The sequence below is a fragment of the Vanellus vanellus genome, assembly GCF_965231255.1.
Source record: "Vanellus vanellus genome assembly, chromosome: 25".
Lineage (NCBI taxonomy): Eukaryota > Metazoa > Chordata > Aves > Charadriiformes > Charadriidae > Vanellus > Vanellus vanellus.
In genome coordinates, this window is record NC_138930.1 from 3,965,043 (window position 1) to 3,988,365 (window position 23,323).

The 23,323-nt window shown below is 46.5% G+C and overlaps 1 protein-coding gene across 2 annotated transcripts; it reads right to left on the minus strand.

Annotated features, from left to right (window-relative positions):
- Positions 1-510: 510 nt before the first annotated feature.
- On the minus strand, positions 511-22,863 carry PIAS4 (protein inhibitor of activated STAT 4). Of its 2 annotated transcripts, none has more exons than XM_082495542.1 (11): positions 22,831-22,863; positions 19,057-19,492; positions 13,280-13,364; positions 11,453-11,494; positions 10,952-11,042; positions 10,467-10,595; positions 10,274-10,379; positions 6,791-6,864; positions 6,469-6,629; positions 2,817-2,947; positions 511-1,193 (listed from the first exon to the last, which is right to left on the minus strand). In XM_082495542.1, exons 1-11 carry the CDS (start codon positions 22,855-22,857, stop codon positions 988-990), a joined length of 1,488 nt encoding a protein of 495 aa, XP_082351668.1. In that variant the 5' UTR covers positions 22,858-22,863; the 3' UTR covers positions 511-987. The 2 variants fall into 2 exon arrangements, with proteins under 2 accessions (XP_082351668.1, XP_082351667.1); XM_082495541.1 differs by lacking the exon at positions 22,831-22,863 and adding an exon at positions 21,839-21,910.
- Between the last annotated feature and the right edge of the window lie 460 nt (positions 22,864-23,323).

Sequence of the window (23,323 nt, forward strand, 5' to 3'; positions counted from 1 at the left end):
CGCTCCTCCTCCTCCTCACGTGCCAGGTGTGTCCGGCTGTCCTGCAGGTCACTGCCACCGCCTCCAGAAACAAAGCCTTCTCAAAGAAAAGGGAATGCGCAGCCCTTTTAAGTCTTCAAAAAACACCAAGTTATTGCACTTCAAAAATACAACAGATTTGTGGTTCGAGCCCTCCCCACCCCCTTCCCCATGGCTTCTGCTCAACTAAAACGATTCACTACGCACAATTTCTACATTACCTTCAGATTAGGTTAAAAGATTCAAAACGTGTCTCTTTACATGAGGTGCAGAGCTGCTGGAGCTCCTAGCTAGAACAGTGCGATTCCAATCGTACATCTCTTCCCTTTCACCCCGTGCCCCCCGTATTCCCTCCCCTAAAAACCCCCTCTATGCTTGCTGGGTTATACAAACCTCCCTCCCCCCCTCCCACCCCACCCCTCTCCTGTCCCTCTCCCCGTTTCCCACCCCACCCCTCCCCACCCCGGACTCACACGTCCAGCAAAAACCTTTAGATTAATTAAGGAATGGTTATTTAACAAGACAATAAAAATGCACACAGCTTTGGAGATGCACGGGAGTTGGATGTCCTGTAGATGCGCAGGTGAACGCCACCGATTCAAACCGTGCCGGCGAAGGGCAGCAGAGAGCAGCGAGCTGCGGGTTCCGACTGCCTGGCTTAAGACACTTTCCTTAACTTCAGACTCCAGTTCAGGGTCAGGCTTTGAGTGGGGTCGTTTTCCAACCAAGAAGCAGCTCAATGGTTTGTTTTTCGTTTGTGTTTTGTTTTTGTTTTTTTTTTTTTTTGTCTTTTTTTTTTTCTTTCTTTCTTTTTCTCTCGTTTTAATGGTTAATTCGGAATAGGAAAGTCAAAGGAGATGAGGGAGGGAGGGAGATGAGGTGGGAGAGGACATTCTCCCCCTCCTCCAGTTTTATAAGCACCAGAGTATTCAAGTCTGTCCATTCTGAGATTCAGAGCTGCTTCCGCAGTCAGCAGGCAGAAACTAAACCCTTCTCGTAAGAGCAGCGTCGTTTTGGTTGGGGTCCCTCATCATCATCATCTTCTTCCTCATCTTCCTCCTCCTCTTCCTCCGATGACGAGCTGTCCAGTGTTAAATCCACAACGTCAGCAGTGGCTTTGCCGTTCTCACCGTTGCCGTTCGGAGTGGGCAACAGCCCGTTCACATCTGAAGAACCTGAAAGAGGTGGAGGAAGAGAGGATTCGTTATGACACTTCACGCCCGGTTTGGGGGATGCTCCGACACTCCCAGTCTGCTGTGGCCATGCGGTATGTGGCAGAGGGGTGCATGAAACAAACACCATTCAAGCAGCCACCTAAAAACCCAACCAATTCATCAGTGACCTGGCTGAGGGACAGAGCGGTACCCTCAGCAAGTTTGCTGGTGACACAACACTGGGAGGAGTGGGTGACACACCAGAAGCCTGTGCTGCCATCCAGCGAGACCTGGACAGGCTGGAAAGGAACCTAATGAAGTTCAATGAGGGCCAGTGTAGGGTCCTGCACCCGGGGAGGAATAACCCCATGCACTGGTACAGGTTGGGGGCTGACCTGCTGGAGAGCAGCTCTGAGAGAGGGACCTGGGAGAGTACTGGGGGACAACAAGTTGCCCACGAGCCAGCAATGTGCCCTTGTGGCCAAGAAGGCCAATGGTCTCCTGGGCTGCATCAAGCAGAGCGTGGCCAGCAGGTGGAAGGAGGTCATCCTCCCCCTCTGCTCTGCCCTGGGGAGGCCACATCTGGAGCACTGTGGCCAGTTCGGGCCTCCCCAGTTCAAGACAGACAGGGAACTGCTGGAGAGGGTCCAGCGGAGGGTACGGAGATGCTCAGGGACTGGAGCACCTCTCTGCTGAGGAAAGGCTGAGAGCCCCGGGGCTGTTCAGCCGGAGAAGAGAAGGCTGAGAGGGGATCTCATCAACGCTGATCAATATCTACAGGGCGGGTGGCAAGAGGACGGGGCCAGACTCTGCAGTGGTGCCCGGTGACAGGACAAGGTGCGACGGGCACAAACTGAAACATGGGAAATTCTGTCTGAGCATGAGGAAAAACTTCTTTGCTGTGAGGGTGGCAGAGCACTGGAAGAGGCTGCCCAGAGAGGCAGTGGTTTCCTTCTCTGGAGAGATTCAAACCCTACCTGGACACTGTCCTGTGCCACTGCTGTAGGTGCCCCTGCTCTGGCAGGGGGTGGACTGGGGGAGCTCCAGAGGGCCCTACCAACCACCACCATTCTGCGATTGATGCTACAAACCTGATGCTCTCTCCAGGGTCAGGACTTGCCACAGTGCCCAACGGCATCTGCCCAAGAATGAGGAACCGGCTCAGCCAAAGCAAGAAGCTACACAACTATGCTGCCAACCCTGTCAGTAGACATCACCACTGCTAGAGGACCTGGCCTCGCGCTGGCTGCCCAACAGACAGCTCTTCTGGTCAAAATCCTCTTTTCCCCACAAAAAGCGTACAGTGCTGTTCTGGGCTGGTTTTGCTGATGACATTTCAGGGGTCATCGCAGAGGTGCATCTACTGACAAACTTGTTCAATGTCATTCTGGCAACAACCCAGCTCTGCTGAGTAAACCCCATTGGGGCCGGACCCTCCTCTGCAGGGATGCGATGCACCCTGGCAATGCCATTGATTTCTGGAGAGGCTGAAAAGGAACAAGCTATCCAGAGGACGCTCTCGGAGAGCCAAACTCACCTTAAGGCATCACACAAGCTTTTCCCAAGCCGGTTGCGGAACTTAGTTTTGCAATTTGTGCACATTTCCTACAGTAATCTGAAGTCTTTAGCCCCAGAGATACTCACCTAGAACTAATATTGGACACTGAGGGCTGCAGCTCCGCTCTTTCTCAGCTCTGATGGGACACCAGGAGCCATCCACCAGGTACTCTATTTCATCCGCATCTTCGCATTCTGTCAGGATCTTTGACAGGAGCCTGGACAGAAGAAAAGATGCCGTCTATTAAGCTCGAAGCAATCAGCAGAATGCATTTAGTGATGGGCCATCAGCCTGGATCTTCACCTTAAAGAGCCCTAAATTTAAAAGAAATCTGGGGTTAGCAGGCTGCCAAACAGACAGCCCTTGCAGTGAAGGGTTTGCTTTATTTCCCATAAAACAAGTACAGGCTCTGACAGCGCAAACCATCCCCGTCCTTTCTGACAACGTACCTAAACCATAAACTAACATTTTAATTACGTGCAATTAGAAGACAGTCTTGCCTCTTCACCCGGTTTCCCAAGTCTGTGGTACCACTTCCAGACAGACCTCTGGTGCCCCATCCAGAGCTATGTCAGGGTTGGTGCAGGTACATTCACACCAAGGCATTAGCCAAAGACAAAATACTCTATGACACGAGGAAATAAGCAATCCAACAAGCAGCACTTCACGTCCTTCCTATTTTTATTTCCCAAAGGCTCCACAACAGACACCAAAACAATATATGTGGCCTCCTGCAACATAAAAAAACCCACTGAAAATGCACCCAGTGTAGATACCTCAATGTCAGCAGTCTCTTGTTGCAGAGACACTAGCCAGAACAAGGCCCTTACTCTGGCTCATTGTACCACAGAAACTGAGTACTTGCTTTACTCTGCGATGTCCCATCATTTGTCTGGGATGTTTACTCGGACACACTATTGGAGCCGCTGTTCTGGAAGGCTTTATTCACTTCTGGACTTGAGGATTTCCCTTGAGTATAAAGGAGAGCCAATAGCAAAATCTTATAAACTCAAGAAAACTATTTGTAGCACACTAGCGGGAGAAAGTTTCTGCTTTCTCCCTGCTCACGTAGAAAATGCATTTCCACAGATGGTCCTGTCATCCAGCAGAGCAACCACCAAGGCTGCAATTCCAAAAAAGCTGACAAGGCCCAGAGGATCTTAGACTCGACCAACCAACTCCCTCCTCAGGAGCCTACACCCCTTTTTTGACTAACAACATCCAGCTGTGACTGCCAGGTTCCCTCCAGCTTACATTAGGGAGGTCTGAAGACTACCTTCATCCAACAGAATTGGCGCTGAAACCCAGTCTCAAGCACTGCAGAGCAGGGACAAAGAAATCTGTTGAGCAGAAAACCAGTGAAGACCTCCCCCTGCTCCTCGTCCAGGAGAGACACGTGCATTGCTGACCTGTGGAGGTTCCACGATCCAACCCCTCGTACCTTCCCCTTCAGTCTCAGCAGCCTTGTTAGAGATCTCAAAGGAACTGGATTTTCCTGTTGGTGTTGGCCAGAGGACAAAGCAAACAGGTTATCTGCGCCTAGGCTGCTTCAGACTGTCTCAAAAGCCACAACTCTGGATCAAATCAGTACCTACAAACGCAGCAATGCTCAGAATATTATCAGCCTGGCCCTGGGAATATACCACCCAGGCTGAGACTCGTCTGCTCACTTCACTGCCTTGTGTGCTGCAGGAGCTGGATGCACCTGAACAATTTCTCTCTAAGCTCTCCCTACTTTTGAGGGAATCTGCATTAGAGGCCAATTATACAAAGCCATGAGGGTGGAGATCATTTTCCAGAAGCCGAGAACCATGCATCTTGCTCCACCAGTCCTCAAGGTTGCTCTCGGCTTGGCTAGCACTACTACGGATGTCAGTGGTCCCAGCCCATAAAACAGACTCCTTGTGTTTTGAGGCAACAAAGCTTCTTCTGGGGTGTGGGTGGAGATTACTGTTTGCATTAATTCACTCGTTCCTTCCTTTACTCCTGGAAAAAAGCCAGGCAATTTATTACTCTCTTCTCTAGAGACAGCCTCTGGAATCCATACTTATGGAGCTGACAAGCATCGTGGCCAGCTCTCTGGCTTGCCTCAGGTTGTCCCCGCTGTCAGCCTAGCTCGTTCTGCAGTTTCCACACAGGACTCCGTCCACCAGGTCTGCAACAAGGAGAGGGAGCTCTCCTGGTTTTTAGAGTAATTCTCTTGGCACATAGCTGCATTTTTAAGCTTTCCCGTATCAAACCTCACTCAGACATACAAGCATCACCTCCACCTCTGAACTGCAGCACTCCAGCTCTCCCAGCTTATGGTGAGCCCTCTGCTCTGCTCTTTGGTAAAAAGACAGAGCAAACTAAGTCCAGACCAGATATGTGGGAAACACCATTCCCATATGGACTGAAAACCAGACGACAAGTTGAGTGCCACATCTAAAGCAACCTTTCCCCAATTCATGGCCAGAGAACTCTTGGCAGGGCTCGGGGCATGCATTTCTTGCCTCACCCTTTTCCAAACGCTGTTTGGAATTTACTTTGCTTTAATTCCTCCCTGTGCTTTTACAGCACTACTCCAACCACGCCACATTCAAAATGAGAGAGCAGAAAGAGAACATCCCTCACGTGGAAGAGACAGTGGCTGCCTCGCTGGGAACGCTGAGGATGAGGATGCTGGCGTGACTCTGTCCTTCTGGCCCGCTCCAGGGCATGCAGCAGCCCCAGGATGGCAGCCAGACCCAAATGCATAGCTGGGGCAAAACTTCATGGTCTGCCCTTCACAAACTCTCTCTAAAAGTGCTGTATTAAAAGCCAGTTCCCTCTCAGCGCACTCCATTTGCCTGACAAGTGCACTGGTGTCCCCTCTCACACCACGGGGGCTGATGACCCCCATCAGGGAGCCCACGGGGCCCCCTGAGCACCCCAAGGTCCTGCTGCACAGGCTCAGCCTGCTAGCAGGGATCAACCACCACCGGGTGCCCCCAGAGGAACCACAGCAGGAGGCCCAGGAGGCCTGGGTAGATCCACAAAACCTCCAGCCTGGACAGTGTTTCCAAATCATTTTAATCCTGTTCCTCCAGTGGATCTGAAGCCCCTGCTTTTTTCCCCTATAGGCATGCAAAACACAGAAATAGTTCCTACTGAGGCATCCTTCCCATCCCTGACACCAAGATATTCACAACGGCCATAGAAATTGTACTGGAAGAGTCACACAGACTGTATAAAAAAATCTTTCCAAATACTGCATTTGTACCTCTGTCTCAGGGGCTATATGTTGCATGACATTCGGTTTAATAGCTGGCAGAGAAGATCCCCCAATCACATTTACAGCATGCCAAGAATTGCTTGTGAGCTGAAGTGGACCTCACACCAACAAGAAAACAGGAAGATGTTTCCTATCAAAAATCACCTTATAAGGTGCTTATAAAGTGGTTTATTCCATGCAGCATGATACCGGTCAACCAAGGTAGCTAGTTGTGCGGGTTCATCAGCCTGATGAAAAGAGCGAGGCAGTAAATGCTTGATTCTCAAAACACTTTAGTGTAATCCAAAAATTAAGAACAGCAGACAAACAGTCAAGCCTTGCTCCAACACACCAAGACAACTAAGTCAGAATGTTATGCACCAGCAGAATAAGTTTCCAACTTTGTTTCAAGGTGAATTTCAATCAGATGCACAGACCAAAAGACAAGGTGTCGCACCCAGCAGAGAAAAGAAAGGAGCTGAGGACAGAGAAGTGCATATACTCACCCATCAATTATTAGCTGGTCGTAGGGCGCTGGTTTGTCACACACAGGGCACATCCATGTGGGCTTTTTCTCATTCATCTGTAGGTAGAAGACTGCATCAAAGCACTGCAGATGTGCACAGGTCTCCGCCCGGCACGGGACAGACAGCCGCATCTTCACTAGCTGTTGAACCAAAGAGCAGAAGATCAGCGATAAAACCCACCCAAGCGATCACCAGACAGTTCTCCTCCTAAGCAAAAAGGTTTGTTAGCTTGCAAAGCTGGTCTGACAGCAGCATAGGGTTTCTTGACAAAAACAGACTAAAACGTATTGCAAAAACTTACCGGACAGATAAGAGAGACACGAACACCTGTAGTGGCAATTTCACTGTCTGGATCCAAGCGTAGCTTCTCTTTTACTGCAGTAAGAGCAGAGAGCACAAGATTTAACAGATGCAAACTTAAACCTTGGAAACAACATGTAGGCACAGGTCAAGCAGCTCACCAACAGCCCTTGGCTGCGTATGACTCATTGTCCCCACAGATGACAACCTCTGCCAGTCAGAGACAGAGGACACGGGAGGCACAAAGCTGCTGTATTGGGCCAGACTTGCACAGCCTGCAGAGCTCACTAGAGATGCTGCTTGGCTAGCCAAAAACCTTGTGCATGAGGAGGCAGTTCATGGTTTGCAGGGCAGGTGGAGTATTTATTGGCTGAGGAAGCCCACATTTTCTTCCAGATCCCCCTTCCCAACGACCCAAGTCTCCCAGCCAAACAGCACATGCAGCCTCTCATCCAGGCAGAGCAAATGAAGGAGACTCAGTGGACTTAGGTATTGGGATGAGGGCAATCAGCTGCACGCTATCTGCTAGCTACACTGGTCGTGCTCTTAGTGACTCTTCCACCTCTTCTTTACAAATGACAGGCTGGGCAGCTGGGGTACACAGAGGAAATCGCACTGCTGACCAGCTTTTTTGTGTTAATGTTATACCAAGGCAGCCAACTGGGAGTAACTTTGTCCCCCTTCGGAGGGGACAGAGACACCCACATACCTGGACTTCCCGCAGGGAGGGAAAGAGTGGACGGATAGAGCTCTAGCACATGGCAAGACTTCTTGAAAGAAGTCAGTTTAGGCTTATGTGGTCGTTAACATAAACACAATGGATTTCATTCCCTTCTGAGATCAGTGGCAATAGGACAGGGTTAACTGCCTCCCCCTGCCCCTTGAAATTCAGAGAAAGTCCTCCCAGAAGTGAACAAACATGGGATACCGTCAAATTAACAGGAAACCACATCCTACCATTGCCCCATCAAATAAACAAGCCTCCTCTTAGCACTACTGGGCTGTAACTCTTCAGCTTATATGCTGGCCAGCTCATTTATTCCAGCAGACTGTTTCACAGGAACCACAACCAGACCCAGAGGTACTGGGGCAGACAGCTCAAAGAGCAAGGCAGCCATGCAAAAACAGTCACAAGTAGCGATCCAGCATATACTTGGAAAGAATCAGACGTTAGGAAAGGAGGTAGAGAATCCTGCCCCCGCTGCTGCATCCTGAAAGGAAAACCCAGAGGAACCGCAGGCGAATCAAAAAGAGCAGCAGATATGCAGGTCCCACACATGCAGGTCCCGCATCAAGGTGCGGAATCAACATAGAAAATTAGCTTTAAACTACTACACAGCTCCTAAAGAGTAGCTGCTGCTAACATTGCCATCTGAAAAGGCCTTTGACACTTCCATCACCATTTTTCTTCAGAGCAAGTCAACCATTTATTTTGACCTTTTCAGATCATAACAAGATGTCTCCAGACAATGAGGCTACATGCAGTTTTGCAACACACAGCTCTAATTAGAGAGTGACTTCTCAGATGTGAAATTCCCACGAGATTGTTGTTGGTGTTGTTTTTTTTCCACATTAGGAGACTTTTCATCCAAGCTTAATTTTTCCTAAAAGTTCTTTGTAAGAGCATTCTCTGTGCATCAATTACTATGATTCATGGGAAGGAGAAATGGGCATTTTTCTAGGACCTCCTGAGTAGAATCAAGCTGTCTTAAGATGGCTTTTGGACCCACAGCCATGTATGTAAGCATCTCTGTTTTCAGACAATGTTCCTATACTAAAGTCAACAGAAGCATATGCAAAGGAAGATGAGTCAGCCCCAAGATGCAACCGAAATCAAAGGCTTGCTTTAGTGAGTACTGAGGGATATTGCAAGGAAAATGACACAGAATCATTTGCAGAACAGACAAGAGCTATAAAAGCAAAGTTTACAAGCTGCTTGTGCTTGCCAGTTTCAAATGTCCAAACAACTTCCAAGCAGTAACAGGCCAAAGGAACCGAAACAAGACAACGTTCCTATTTGGTTAAATTTAAAGTCACCAAATGCAACTCATCTCTGCCCCGAAAGTCCAGCCAAAGCTGTTAGTTATCTAACTGAGTAGAACTGGAGGCACACACTTGTTACTTAGTGGAAAACGCAAGGAAGCTGCTTTCAGAACTGCCCAAACCACTACAGGAACCTCTGCCTGCCACTCTCGGATCGAGAGGCCATCCTGCTTGCTTTAAAGGGAACAGCATGTACTGCTGAGTCAGGTTTTAGAAGCGTAAAGAGTCCGAGAAGAACGAGAGGCTCCTCTGCAGTTTAGGACAACTCAAAAGCCAGCCTCTGCTCAACTCATTTAAGGTTCTGGTGAACAGCAAAAAGGGGAGCACTGCCAGTGCCTTGGGCTTCAGAGAATGGTGGATGTTTAACAAATGGGAATTTTCATTTCTTATGTCAATAGGTAAGCGCTGGCTGTCAGAGATCAAGACTGCCATAGACACTATTCGGTGTGACACACAGCTATAGAAGTGTTCGGCATCTGCTGCAGAAATGCTGCACTTAAGATGAAGACCAAAAGTTTGGCTGAGGCAGGAGCGTGTCCCACAATGTGCATGAGGCATCTGAAGACTGGATGTGCCTGAAATCATCATCTACCTTATGAACTACCATTTGTCTCTTATACTTGGTAAGAGTTGTCCATGATCTGAATATTATGTTTTAAAGACCGTCATGATCCATGGTGTTAGCTCTCCCATGCAGAACTAAATAGTAAGAACGCTCACTCCAGTAATACTAGTAACTAGAAATCCTCCAGACTCTCATGAGCTGCAAGTAACATTCTACCTTGGAAAGGTAATTTCCCCTCATTTTCAATAATGTTTTGCATTTGCCTCATACCATGATGATTTACCTGAGTGGTCTAGGATAAGCATCTCTCGGGATCATGTCTTCTCTGAAGCTCTCAACGCATATGAAAGTGGTGGTGGTGAAATCCCACTGCCAGCCCCTAGGATTCACGGGGGGGCTGGAGCAGCAGGACATTTTCACCAGGATCCCTTGCTCCAGAAATCTCCTTTGGAAATAGTGCGGGTCAAGGCCGAGGTGCTGTGGTAATGTTCATCAGCTCATAATTACTCAGTTGAAGGCATGAAGCCATTTGCGTCAGAACGACATTGGCCCTCAGCGGCACTCACCACGATACGACCTGGGGACAAATCCTAAATCCAACTAAAGTGATTCAGAGCTTCTGCAGAGCCACGAGAAACACACGCTGCAGAAGCGCTGCACTTGCACACAGGTTTGGGGCAATTCCACACGACTGACATACAGCTTAGCAAGTCTGTTCAAATAAAAAGTGTTTTTATACAACTGGAGGAAAGAAACTGCATAAAACTTGGCAGCTGTTCCCAAGCGCATTTCCAGCAGCCTGACTATTAGGAATGCTGCAGGCTGACAAGCACACAGCGGACCTCCCCGCGCCACCTCACAAGCGGACATACTCACCAAGTGCTTTGCAGAGTTCTGGATGTTTGACCCCAATGGTTTTCAACCTCTGCAGCAGCTCTCCTGAGGTCATCTGCCTCACTAAGTACAGCCCCACGGAATAGCTCTGGTGAGAGAAGGAAGGGAAGGAATGAGCAAAGCTGCTCTTCTGCGCTTGTTTGCGCAGTTGTGTGCGTTTTCCTTTGGCACGTACCTTCCCGTAATTCCCCCAGGTAACGGTGATGCGATTGGTCGCTGCAGACAAGTACATAAAATGGGTGAGGTTGATGGGACGACAGGGCCTTTTAGGTTCCACTCCAGGTTTGTTTGATGGATAGTAGCCCTAAGGGAGAAAGATTAAATATATACTTTTATTTTTTTACTGAAGATGCAGGTACATCTATTCATCAGCTTCACTACATTCTACTCACCCACAGTTTTCAAGGAGGGGGGTAGAAGGGAGGTGAACAGAAGGGGGGTGAACAGTCACACCAAGCACAAAGTAAAAAGGATCAAGTCTTTTTGGAAGAACAGTTTATTAACAACACAGCTAATCCATTAGAAAATTAGCTTTAAACTAAGCAGTACACTTTTATACTCTGGCTTCTTATCTGCATTCATCAGGAAAACAATTTCCTTCTAAATTACACAAGACCTCCCAAAGTTGCAATGTCACACCTCTTGGCTGAGCTGACTTACCGGCACCGAGCAGTAATTATGATTCACTTTCACTGCAATGTTCGGAGGGTACTGATCCTCCTGAGGAGAACTAGTGTCTGTGTAACAGATTCTGTAAAGAAACGACACATATCTCAATATCCCTACGCTGTTTGCACCTTCAAAGCTCTCTGCGCATCAAGAGCTTCCAGCAGCCAACCATCACCACACCAACCCATGCTCCCTCATCTGGCCAAAGCAGAGCCAATTCCACCCAACCCTCCCAGATGGGATGCAGGCTTGATACCTGGGCAGCAAAATCTGACACGCTGCTTTCTACTGCAGCAATAACTCAAGCGGTATGTGTAGGAAGAGGTTTGAAAGTAGAGGTTAAGACGCTTGCGTTAGGCATGTGAACAAACAATTTACTGTAAGTTATCATTGCAGCTATGAAAACCACGTTGAAAGTTTATATATTTTGGTAGTGCGTTCCCTCCTCCCCTCTTCTGCACCTGATGTTGTCAACCCCATGCTCAGACATACCTTAGCACAACCTGAACTGATTTCACACCGGGTTGCAACTCCCTAGTAAATTAAAGCAGAAACACAAATGTCAGATTAATTATGAAAAAATAGAAAAACAAAACCAAAACACCACCACTACCACAAACCCCAGAACAACCAAAATCAGCTGTCACTTTTACCAGAGTCAAGAGTTTTAGCGCTTTTATTGTTGTTCGTTTTGTTTTTGTTGTGTGGGTGCTTGTTCTTTTTTTTTTTTTTTTAAACAGACCTTTAAAAAAATTAATTTACAGAATTTTAAATTGTACAGTTCCCCCTGCAAATACCAGTGATCTTGTGATTTTTATTTTTTTTCTCTAATGCACCACCCTACAGCCTTTCTCTAGGTTTTCAAATCTGTAAAGGTGTTGGGTGAAAGATACCAACTTGCCTGGCATCCTTTTGCTCATTAGTAAGCATTTACAAAAACTAGGTTTTAAGGTCAGGTCTACCTGACAGTGTTCTTTCAAGACTCTCTTTGTTCAATTATTCAGCTAAAGCTGTTCATGCAAGCCAAGGAACCAAGTACTACGGCACCAGCAGAACAACTGTTAATATCACCAACTTCAGCAGTGCTATTCATAACAAGATTTCAACTGGCATCAGGAAAGCAACATATCACAGAACAAGGGTATTTTAGTAAGTCTTTATGCGCAGGTGCAAAACATACTCTAATTTCTGCACAGGACACAAGGCATTGGGCAAGACCTCAGAATTGGTCTGGATTTGCCTCTTAAAGTGTTTCACGTTGCAATTCAGTGTTTTAGTAAAAATGTTTTGATTTTGGGGGTAGAAGGGGTGGAACCTCAGTTCAGCTGATAGACAGGAGCTGATGTGGCACTTTTCGATCTGGGGGAACACATCTTGACCCACAATCAGTGGAAGATGGACCTGCACTGAGTGATCATTCTAGACTCTCACTGAAACCCCTGCTATGAAATATTTGTGTTACTGAGAGTGAAATTTTTCTTAGAAATCTGAATATACGGAGAAAAGAGCGTCAAGAATCAGCTACAACACGTGTAGTCTTAAAGCCTTAAAGTCTTCCACGGTATATAATTTCCTTTTTGTTAAAATCTTCAAACAGCTTCCCTTGCACTGCTTCTGTTGACCTGCTGGGGTCACAATAGTAATCAAGCACTGAATATTCAAGAAACATCATCTTTCTCCGACTCCACAATAACAGTGTGATTTTACTGTAAATATTTAAGGGGTTTACGCTTAGTTTTGGAGGACCTCTTCTGCATCATTGTCCTTTCATGGCAGCAAGGACCAAGGTCAGCAAAAGAGGAAGCCTTACTGCCTGCACTGACATCTCTTAAGCGTTTCATTGTTTGAATCAAAAGTTGCATCACGACAGAGGTCAGGGTAAATCCTAATCAGTGCAAGATGTTTTCGTATGCAGTTACTATAGTATCCTTTACAGCAAGGAAGCTTTCTTTCAGATGCAAACAGTGTTACATGTATAGCTTTTGAACTTTTGATGCAAAGAAAAACCTGCAAATATTCACAACACAAGCTCAACAGAGAATTTAGGTCATCAACAATTTCATACGGCTTTTCCTGCCCAAATGTACTATTCAAAGGGAAGATTAGAGGAGCAGAAGTGAAATTTAGGGACTTAGATGGGTAAAATTGTACCTCCCACCTCCCCCAAAGCTATTTGCTTTACATGAGAAGTAGCCTGTCTGCTAATGTCCTCAAACAAACTGTGTTTCCTTGCAGAGAACAAAAGCTTCCACAGAGAAAGAACACAGAGGAATTCTACAGCTACATTTTCTTGAACTGTTAATACACAATGAGACGTACTTGGAATTTCTGATCAACTCCACTTGTCTTGGTGTTAACGCAAAAATGCACGGACTTTCCTGAAGCTTCTCATTACTCTGTGGAACTGAAGAGGGGAAAAAAAAAAAAGACTGTACATCAAACTGATAATAACTAGCTCTTCTTACATTGCTAAGCACAAGGTGATTTTTTTAATGTTCTGAACTGTGTTTACTTCTAAGTCTTGTTTTCTCTCATACAGCTACATGAGAACTCCAATCATCATGCATTTTGGTAAATCTACCGTTGATTACAGCTTTGCTCATTTATTGCCTGCCTGTTTTGCTAGTTAGCACGCTAATGGTACACAGTGGATTTGGACCTGCCTTTTTTTTTTTTTTTTTTTTTTAAATATTTCCCCCCCCCCTCAAATAATCAATGAGCCAACAATCATGTGTTCATACAAGAACAAACCGTAAGTGGTGTCACAGTGTGGACACTAAAACGCAAAGAAGCATAAGAAGAGATCTACGTATGACATGAAAGCATGAAAACACCGGACCTATCAGACTGATTTTGGAAAAGAAAGGAAACAACAACAAAAATCAGCTCAGACAATAAAAAAAGCATCACAAAAAACAGCTGTAAGAGACAAAACATGACTTACAAACACATGACCTTGAGGGTGCATTTATAGGCAGGGTGTTACAGCACTTCACTTTCAGAAACACTTAACTGAGAACCCAGCATTAATTGGCCTTTTATCCATTCACAATTTTAAGATCAAATGCATTTAACATGGCTAAAATTAAGCTTGAGATGTGGAAAACTTATGTTACGACTTCCGCTTAGTTCCTTTTATTAAATTCAAACACGTTAAATTTTATTGTCAGTCCATATTTCCAACTGAAGTCAAGGCCCTGAGCTGGTGAAAGTCACAGGATAAATAAAAAGAACAGGAAGTGATAGAACAGCTTTTATTTTTTCTTTTTAGCAAGAATTGGATTTTTTTCTTTGCAGCACTTCAATTGCTAGTTTATTCAAAGCCAAGATACCAGAATCTGAGAAGTAGAAAAGTCTGCTTTACTGACTATGAGCAAGATGAGATGAAGGAAGGATAAAACCTCAGCGGCTCTGAGATCTTGGAAGACATGGTGACAATCTGATTCACTGACTACGGATGCTTCCTTTTGGTAATTCAGCTTTAAAATGCAAAAAGGGCTTTCAGAAAAAAAAAATAATAATAAAAATTAAGGGATCTTTATGGACTTTTAATTTAACTTCAGTTTCCATCCAAATGTCTCTTGACCAAAACAACCATCGAGAAGTAAAGCATTTAATAAGGACTGTTATTTTTAGAAAGTGATGAATGAACGATAAGTATGACAACAAGTCATTTTAATATTATTGCTTAAATAACTGTCTATAGACACTCCGCCCTCCTGATTGTTGACCTACAGGAAGACAAAGCAAGCGTGATTAGAAAAACCGAGAAGTTGTTCATGTTTTATTTTGCACTTATATCAGCTCATCCTTCTTTTACAAAAAAAGCTACTTGGTTAACAACTCTCCTCTTTGTACGTGAAGTAAGAGAAACGAGCAGCAGCAGCACACGCTCCCCATTTTCTTTATTCCTTGCTGTGAAAGACCCTTCTCCAGGCAAGAATCGAGGGGTGCTTCTAAACTGTGCTCACAGAAAGCTGCTGGAGAGTCACACAAAGCACTCCAGTGTTACCTGGGCAAAAAAAAGACCTGAAGGGAAAACAAAAATCAAAAGACACGGACTCAGGACGAGGACGTGTCCATGCATACCTTGTTGCCAACAGCAATCAGAACTGGATGCTTTGGAGAAAAGGGCAAGAGAACATTCCCCAAAAGACTGGAATAAAAACCTCTCCACGACAGACCTGTGTAAAGCCCCAATTCTCCCTCAAAATCTTGATGCTGGAAAATAAGCCCAAACTCCAGGAGATACGCTTTTAGGGTACTAATCAGCTATTCATTTCTTTGCTGAGCAGCCAGAAAAAAAAAAATACAGTTTTGAAAAGCTAAATATTTTAAGATAACTGAGTTTCATCCTTTCTCCAGGACAGATGCCTCAGCACACAACTCACCTCCTTGACTTGTAAAACTGCTGCTGGGATCAATTTATTTTAACAGTTGACAATAGCAGGAAATAAATATTTAAGACTGAGCTTCATCAGCAATCCTCAGAATGAGTCAAGACATAAAACTTCCAAAACCCAAAAGGACTTGGCATACCATATTCAAGAATTTAGCCCAAATGTGACTGCAGTGGATTCCCATTTTGAGAAGTTCTGCTTTTCTCGATCTGGCAGGATAGACCATGCCATGCAAAATAAGGACTACATTGATTTCAGGGTTTTAGGGCTTTACTGCGACAAGGGCTGTTTCGTTTGTTTTGTTTTGTTTTTTAAAAAACATAACATTCCTCACTATTATACTTTTTGGTCAAACTCGCTAAAGGCATTATATACACCCAGGAAAGAGATCATATTGTCATCACCGTGGCTGGAGGTCTCAAAGGCAAATCAGCCGAGATGAACTGCTGGCAAGAGGCTTCCGTAGGGCTGAGGAGCTCATTGCGAGTCCTCATTCACTTCCCTACATCTCCACAACGGCCCATCTCAGGGCACAATACAATATATAGGTGGGTTTTGTCCCTCCTTAGCTATTGGAACTACTCTGACTAGACTGAAGGTCATTTTGTGCACACGAGGGTCTGGGGAGACAGGGTGAGTTGACTGTAGGACATCTTTTATTTTTGTAAGTGGTGGAAGCCCTCATTTTAATGCACACCACAGTTTGTTTAAGTGGATATAGCAACAGTTTGAGCACGTGCTTTTTCCGGGATTCTTTGGAGATCGCCCAATGCAGCGGCGTTTGCTCTGCAGTCAGGGGAAGGCAGTTGCCTTTGCCACAAAATCGGTGGCCCTGTTTACAGCGAGTGGCGTCCGGCTTCAGAGGAGGGGACTGGAGCAGCAGCTTTACTACTCCCACACAACAGAAGAGCAATGCCACCACTGCAAGGCAGGTATTATCAAAAGGACAAAGCCAAACAAATCCTGTTTACATTGATAGTGTCAGGACCTCCCAGCCTACGCGGCCTTCTGCTCCCACAGCTGCACCACAAGACCTCCTTTGGCCCGTCTCCAAGGAGAAGACCAGGAGCCTCAGTATCTACAGCACGTACAGGCTGTCACAGCTAACATTCAGAACAACAACAACAAAAATAATTCAGAATTCCTTACAGCACATCATTACCGTCAAAAATTATATTCGCACTGCTTTTACCCAAAAAGGTGCCAGAGGATAAGTACACTTATCAGCAAGGTGCTCAGAAACCACAGAGCTCGCGTAAATACCCGGCTTGTTAGCTACTTAAAATACAATGCAGGAAAGATATTAGTATTCATTCCCTCTAAAAAGGTATCTGATCAATCTTAATTTTAAGCCTTATCTACCCAAGAGAATTGCAGCAATTTCAGTAAATTAGAAATTCTTTCATGTTGACATCCTTAGACCAAACCAGAAAGCTGTGGCAGAAGCTGTTTTCACGTAGATAACTCAGATGCTCAACTCAATACTTAAATTGACTGAAACTGTGTGTGCAGTTACCAAATACGACATATTACCTGGTCCTCAATGGTACTAATCTACCTGCTTTTAGCTGAAGACACCTTTGACTACAAGTCTAACAGTAATTTGATAGTTCTTCAGGGAATCTGCTTGCCTAGAGACCAAATTAGGCATCACCCACCTCACCTTTGACCTCAAGGCAATCATCCAAAGAGGCAAGAGAGGTTTTTCATTAAAAAGATGCTTCCAACCGAAGTCCAGAACATTTAAATTAAGCTTCCTCTACTCCCACTATGGCTATAATGCTTACAACAGCTCTTCTGGAGCCTCGGGAAAAGGGGTACTACAACAGCAGCCAAGTGCTTCTAAATGGATCTGAGATCTTAAATCTCTTTCAGGTACTCCCATGTTATGAGTTTCTGAGGTTGACAAGGAGCTTATGCTTGGGCCAAACACGGAATGAGAAATCCGGGCAACAAAGAGTGAACTGGTGCAGCTTCCATATGGAAAAACACTCAGTTCTCCTCAGAGTGCTTTGTTTTCTCATCCTTCCACATTAAGCAGAGCCTCATACGAGCATAACTTCTAACGTCAGAAGTTATTCCAGCACTCAGCTGTTCCAGGTAGCAATGGGGAGCAGCTGATATCCGTGCAGTGCTGAAATAACCCCAGTTTTACAGAGAAACAAATGCTCCTTTATTCACATTGACATAAACAGAAGGAATTATAGTTGCAGGTCACCAGGTTGGGGAAATAAAACAAGTGCCTAGAAGATGTTGTTAGGTTCTGCACAGCTGACTGGGACCACGAAGACTGAACATCTGTTCATACCCAACTACTCACCCCCAATCCCCTGCTGTTAAGCAGAAAACACTCATCAAAAGGAAAAATTAGTCAAATATGCTTTAGGGAACAAGCTGACCCGAGGGAGGTGTCAGCTAACAGAGATGAGATACTAAATTTAATGAGACCTCGGTTCTGATCTGATTGTAGAAAATTTAATGTCAACTTTTAACAAAATCCATTAATCAAAGTATATCCAGGGTCTTCTCCTCCCTCTGGATGTTTCCATCTCTTGAAAATTTGTTTTCCTTCAAAAGACTACATTTGCATTCCTGACTAACAAATGCCACCCCACATTTAAGACTGAACTCAACGATTCCCCAAACAATATTTAAAAATATTTTAGCTTTACACTGGCAGTCACCCCTTGACTGTTTTAATGATCACAGCATTAAAATATTTAATGTCTCCAAATGAAGACGAAAATTACATAACATCTGACGAATTAGTCCTTTTTTTTTTGGCACAATCACGTCTTCATCTATCTTTTTTCCCCTCCAATCCACATCAAACCTCTTTTTCAAAGACAGCCCAGCTTCCCGAGTTCTAGGTTTGTTCAGCAGCGAAGCCTGATATAACCCCATTGACTTTATGAGACACTGAGGCTCAGCAGACTGCAATGATACTTCTCCTCTACATAAACTGTCTTCACTACAAGAACATTATATTTAACATCCGTGACAATACTCTGTTTCTCAGCTTTAAAATAATCAGACTCCTAGCCCCAGTGTGGGGAAAAAACACTTCTTCCAGTTTTCCTAGTTGCCCCTCAAAATAGATAGCATCACACACAAATAACCGTAACTGTGACAAGCAAAAAAAAACCCAAAAAACAACAACAAAAAAGTCAGAAATACTGTTTGATGTGTGTACCACCCTCTTTCATCCATAGAAGGCTTTAGGTCAGGTATTTTCGGCACTGCAAAACAGTACTGATGTAGAAAATGCCAGCGTACTTGCTATGCACAGGTGCGACACCAACACAGAAAGATTTTCATCAATATATCACCAAATTATGGAGCTGGAAGACAGATTATGATTCACAGCAAAACACTGCAACGTGCAACACGGCAGCATTTCCAATGAAGGATATGAAAGCTACAGCCAAACAAGACGGGCTTTCAAATTACAGCTCAAAGTGACCACATTCCTGTTCTAAGGCAAGGAAAGGAACAAAGATATAAATATTCTTCTCTAAACTCTAAGTTATGAGGGGAGAGCGGAAGGCATCCACCACTGTATTACTCAGTCTCTCCTCTGTCACACGACTTTACAGATCCTTGAAAACACTGTCATCTTTTTGACACTTAAACCTGTTTCACTTTTCCCTCCCAGACTGAGTCCATCATGAACGCATCGGCATACTGAAAACTCACCTAATTCCGTTGGCTTCAACAGTTCATCCAGGGTCGTATAGAAGGGAAGTTTCACCAGCCGAACTTCAGGCTTCGCAACTTTGGGTGGCAACCTTCCCAGTCCGTTAAGGTATTTCCCATAGAGCGCAGGATAGTCAATATTAGTAGTGGAGATAGAAGTCCGAGCAACGGTGCTCCCGCGGTCGTACGATGAATGTATGGAGAGTGCCTCAGGAGACCGGTGCTGCTGCGGCTGAGGCGGTGCTACTTCAGAGCTCTTCTTGGCGTAGCGAGTCTCATAGAGCTCCTTAATTTTCTTGAAAACTTCAGGGCTGCAGTCAAATTGGACCAATTGCAGTGCTCTGGTGACTAGTTCATGTTTAAGTCCACTTTTACTCCTGCCAACAAAACCCAGCAACATCTGAAGATCTGAGACTCGGAAACTCATCACCATGTTCTAGGGGATAAAAAATTAAAAACGTTCTTACAGTTATAAAAAGGCAAAGTGTCAGTTTGCACTGTACTCTATAACTGGAATACTAAAAAATCTCTTATAAGACACATACCAACCCCACCGTTCAAATCAGCTGTTATTCCTTTGATTACCATCCCAATTCTTAGGTACTTGTTTGAGCAAAGCAAATACAGAGGAGACCATCAATTGAAATATCACAAAATTACAGAAGCAACACAATAATCATCAAATCACTCAAAAATCATTTGTGATAAATGCTAATCATCCTCGAGACAGTTCAACTGGAAGCAAGAGTGACCACAAAGGAAAACAACTCAACCAGCAGGCCCCACACATGAAAGAGCACATGAACTCCTTTAGCACAGAGCCTCCAAGCATCCAGACTTCCCAGGCATCTCTGGGTAAGAGAGCTACATTAAAAACTTCATCTAGAACTTTATTAGCGTGAGGCAAAGGAAAAAATGAGTGTGAACTGGAAGGCAGATGACATTTAAGTGAACTAGGGCCACCAATCCTTTTGTATTGTATTTCAGCACACCTGTATATTATCTGTATGGGAAAAAAAACCCTCCAGAATCCTTCCTACATACACGGGACCTTTAAAAAAAATATCATGTCTTTTAGACCAGGGAAAAATAGTAAAAGACTATTAAAGACAGCAATATGTTCCCATGAGAATAAGCCTCCAAACTCTATTGAGGTGCTTTGCCAAGCACTCCCCAATGATCACTGCCAGTAGCTGCTTTTGCGGTTGCACTGGTATTATCGATTTCGGTGTTTTGATAAGCAGTAAAAAAAAAAACTATCTCCATCTTCAAAAATTCACTCTTGTGCTGCTGTGGAAGCTCAGAAGGCCTGTAATTGTCAGCAGATTCAAAGACCATGCTACACGATACGGCAGCTTTCCATCAGACTAAGAACTAGAAATTATTTCTGTTAAAACTACTGCTAGAGGCTGGCGAGATTGATGTTTCACTTCTCTCTTACAAAAAAGCTGCATTATGAATGTGCAAGACAAGCTTATCAAGTACATGTTTTTGAAAATTCAAGCTGCCCTGAAAATATACTTGACAGGTACCCACATGTATTCACTCGATATCCTTCCTGGCTTGTGGAAAACACTGGAATTCAAGAAGAAACCCCAGCTATCCCACAGTAAAAAACAAAACAAAACAAAACAAAACAAAAAAAAAAACAAACAGAAAACCCAGAAGCAGAGACCCAGCAGGTCTCTTTTCCCCAGCCTATACTCCACTGTTGTTTGTGGACTAAATACTAATTTAGTTTTTTTAAAAAAAGCATATAGGTCAGATTTCTGTGGAAGTTAACAGTAGTCTTGAAATTTTCTGGAATAAAACAGCTATGGATTTATTTTTTTATTTCAAATTAAGAAAGCTACTACTGACTCCAGAACCATTTAACAGCTGCTTTTGCATGTGTGGGAATTAGACTACAGAGAAAATGCCATTTTATTTTCTCCTTTTTCATGAAATCTGTCATTTAATCTGGAAGCCCAAAAGATGCTACACAAACATCACTGGCTGTTGTTAAAATTTTTGGCAGTCATAATGTGTCCCAAAATACCTTTGATGAGAGGAAAAAAGGCAGATAACTTTAAAGAAGAGAAAAAGGATGATTAATTGCCAGAAAGTCAGGATTCAAGAGATCTGGATTCGTGTTGCTGCTTTGCTAGATACCACCTGCGTGATCCTGGAGAAACCTAGTTTCCGTGTCTTAGTTTTCTCCAAAATGGAGAGCGTATTGTCCTCTCTGAGGCACTTGAAGGATAAAGAGCATATTTGCAAAGATAAATACATCAAAGCAGTATAAATACTTCAACGGTGTGGTATCAGGGAAGTCACAGGAGCACTGCAGAGAAGTATTCCTGCACTCACTGCTCCTACACCACTGGTCACTTGGGACTGTCAGTGTGTAAAGCGGAGTTTGAGCTTCTGTAGTTTACATTTAGAAGGATTTAAGATCCAGAAGGATGCCCAGATTTGAGCCGTAAAAGTAGAACAAGCTTCAAACAAAGAAAACCTGTCACTGAGGCTCAGATCTGCATGATAGCGTGAGTGGTAGAGAGATCACATTAACTACTGAAATTGTTAACGCTAAAGTCTATTCCTCCCCCTGAAGAAGCCTTGCATGCAAGCGGCAAGGAGCCCATCAAACACCCGCTATGGGGGCAACCACGATGCCTTGGAAGCACATCTCTTCCTCCGGAGTCCAACACACAGAAGGCCCCAAGAGCAGGGAGAGAGCAGTGCCTCCTAAAACAAGCCTCTCCAAATCTTATTTTTGCAACCATCTAACCACCATCCTTACTGATGAGCTGATCCTGCAGGCGCTAAACACTCTCCATCTGTTGGCGTTGCTCAGTACCACCCTCAGCACCAGCTTCCCCACACTGCCGATGGGTGAAGCCCGTTCAGCTGCTGCCAGTCAGTCCTCTGCACCAGCAGCAGGATGCGGAGAAGTCGCAGCTCCCAGAGAGGTACCAGTGAACAGACACCCGGAGGGAAAAGGAGAATCCCACAGCAGAGCGGGGGCCTGCCCTTTCCCCCGCCGATGGGGTGCACAAGACACCTGGGAAGCACAACGCAACTTCAGGCACAGCTGCTGTGAAGACATTTCACCTCACCCCACCGCCTCAGAGGCCGCCCCAGCCTCCCCACCACGGACAACCAGGGGCTCTGCCCCAACACCGACCAGCGCCTGTCCCACCGCCATCCCCCCCCAGCCACGGTGAGAAGGGCAAAGCCGGACCGGGGCCCCGCTGCGATGGCTCCCGAGCCCTCCGCCCGCCGGGCCCGGCTGGACAGCTCCGCTCCGCTCCGCGCCCCGCCGGCCGCGGCCCTGGCCCGGCCAAGGAGCCCAGGGCAGGCCGCGGAGGGGCCGGGCGGGCACGACAGGCCCGGGGCTCGACGGGGAAAGGAGCTCCGCCGGGCGGCAGGGGGAAGCCACCTGCACTAATTAATCACCGAGAATTAACTGCGGGGGAGGCCCGGCAGCAGGCCCAGGGGCGGGCGGCTCCCCGGGGCTGCGAACCGGGCCGGGCCAGGCCCGGGGTCCGGCGGGGGCTGCGACCGGGCCCGGAGGCCGGGGCGGGGCAGCCCCTGAGGTAAAAGGGGGGTGGGGTGGGGGGGGAGGGGGGGGGGCGGACCCGGGGCGCCGCCCCCTCCAGTTCTCACCGCCGGAGCCCGAGCCCAGACCGTGCCGCCCGCCCGCGGTGCCCCCACCGGGAGCCGCCCGGCCCTACCCGGCCCGGCCCAAGGCCCCGCCGGCGGGGTGGGGGCACGGCGGTACGGCTCACTCACTTTCGCCTCTACCAGCTCCGCCGCCATCTTGGCCTCCAGCGTCCACCGCGCCGGGAGCCGCCGCCGCCGGAGTCACGTGACCCACTCTCCTCCAGCGCCCCCTCCTCCCCGCGGTGGGAGGGGGAGGAGGAGGAGCCGCGAGAGGCGCGCGCCGCCCAATCCGCGCGCGCGCTCTTCCCCGCCCGCCGTCTCGCCGCGCAGGCGCAGTGGCCTCGCCCCGCCCTGTTCCTCCTTCCCGGGTGGCTTAAAGGGGCAGCGCACCGCAAAAACCGAGGGGGGGTGGTGTGTCGTGGGGCGGCAGCCCTGGGGATCTGCTACGCCCCCACCTCCGGAGCGTGGCTGGAGGTGATCCCCGCAGCGAGAAAGATGTTGGGAGCTGAGGGGGCAGGTGGCAAGGTGGTCCCCTCCCCCTGGGAGCGATGTGCGGTGCCCTCAAAATGGCGGCAGGTGGGTACCTCAGGCCAGGCCCCACCGCCACCGGCTCGGCCCCGAG

Excerpts from the sequence above, each read along its gene's own strand:
- PIAS4 (XM_082495542.1), bottom strand. The coding sequence starts at position 22,857 with ATGGCGGCGGAGCTGGTAGAGGCGAAA. Across the intron at positions 10,596-10,951 it reads ATAATTACTGCTCGGTGCCG|GGCTACTATCCATCAAACAA; the intron begins GTAAGTCAGCTC and ends TTTCTCCCTTAG. Across the intron at positions 2,948-6,468 it reads GACCAGCTAATAATTGATGG|GCTCCTGTCAAAGATCCTGA; the intron begins GTGAGTATATGC and ends TCTTCTGTCCAG.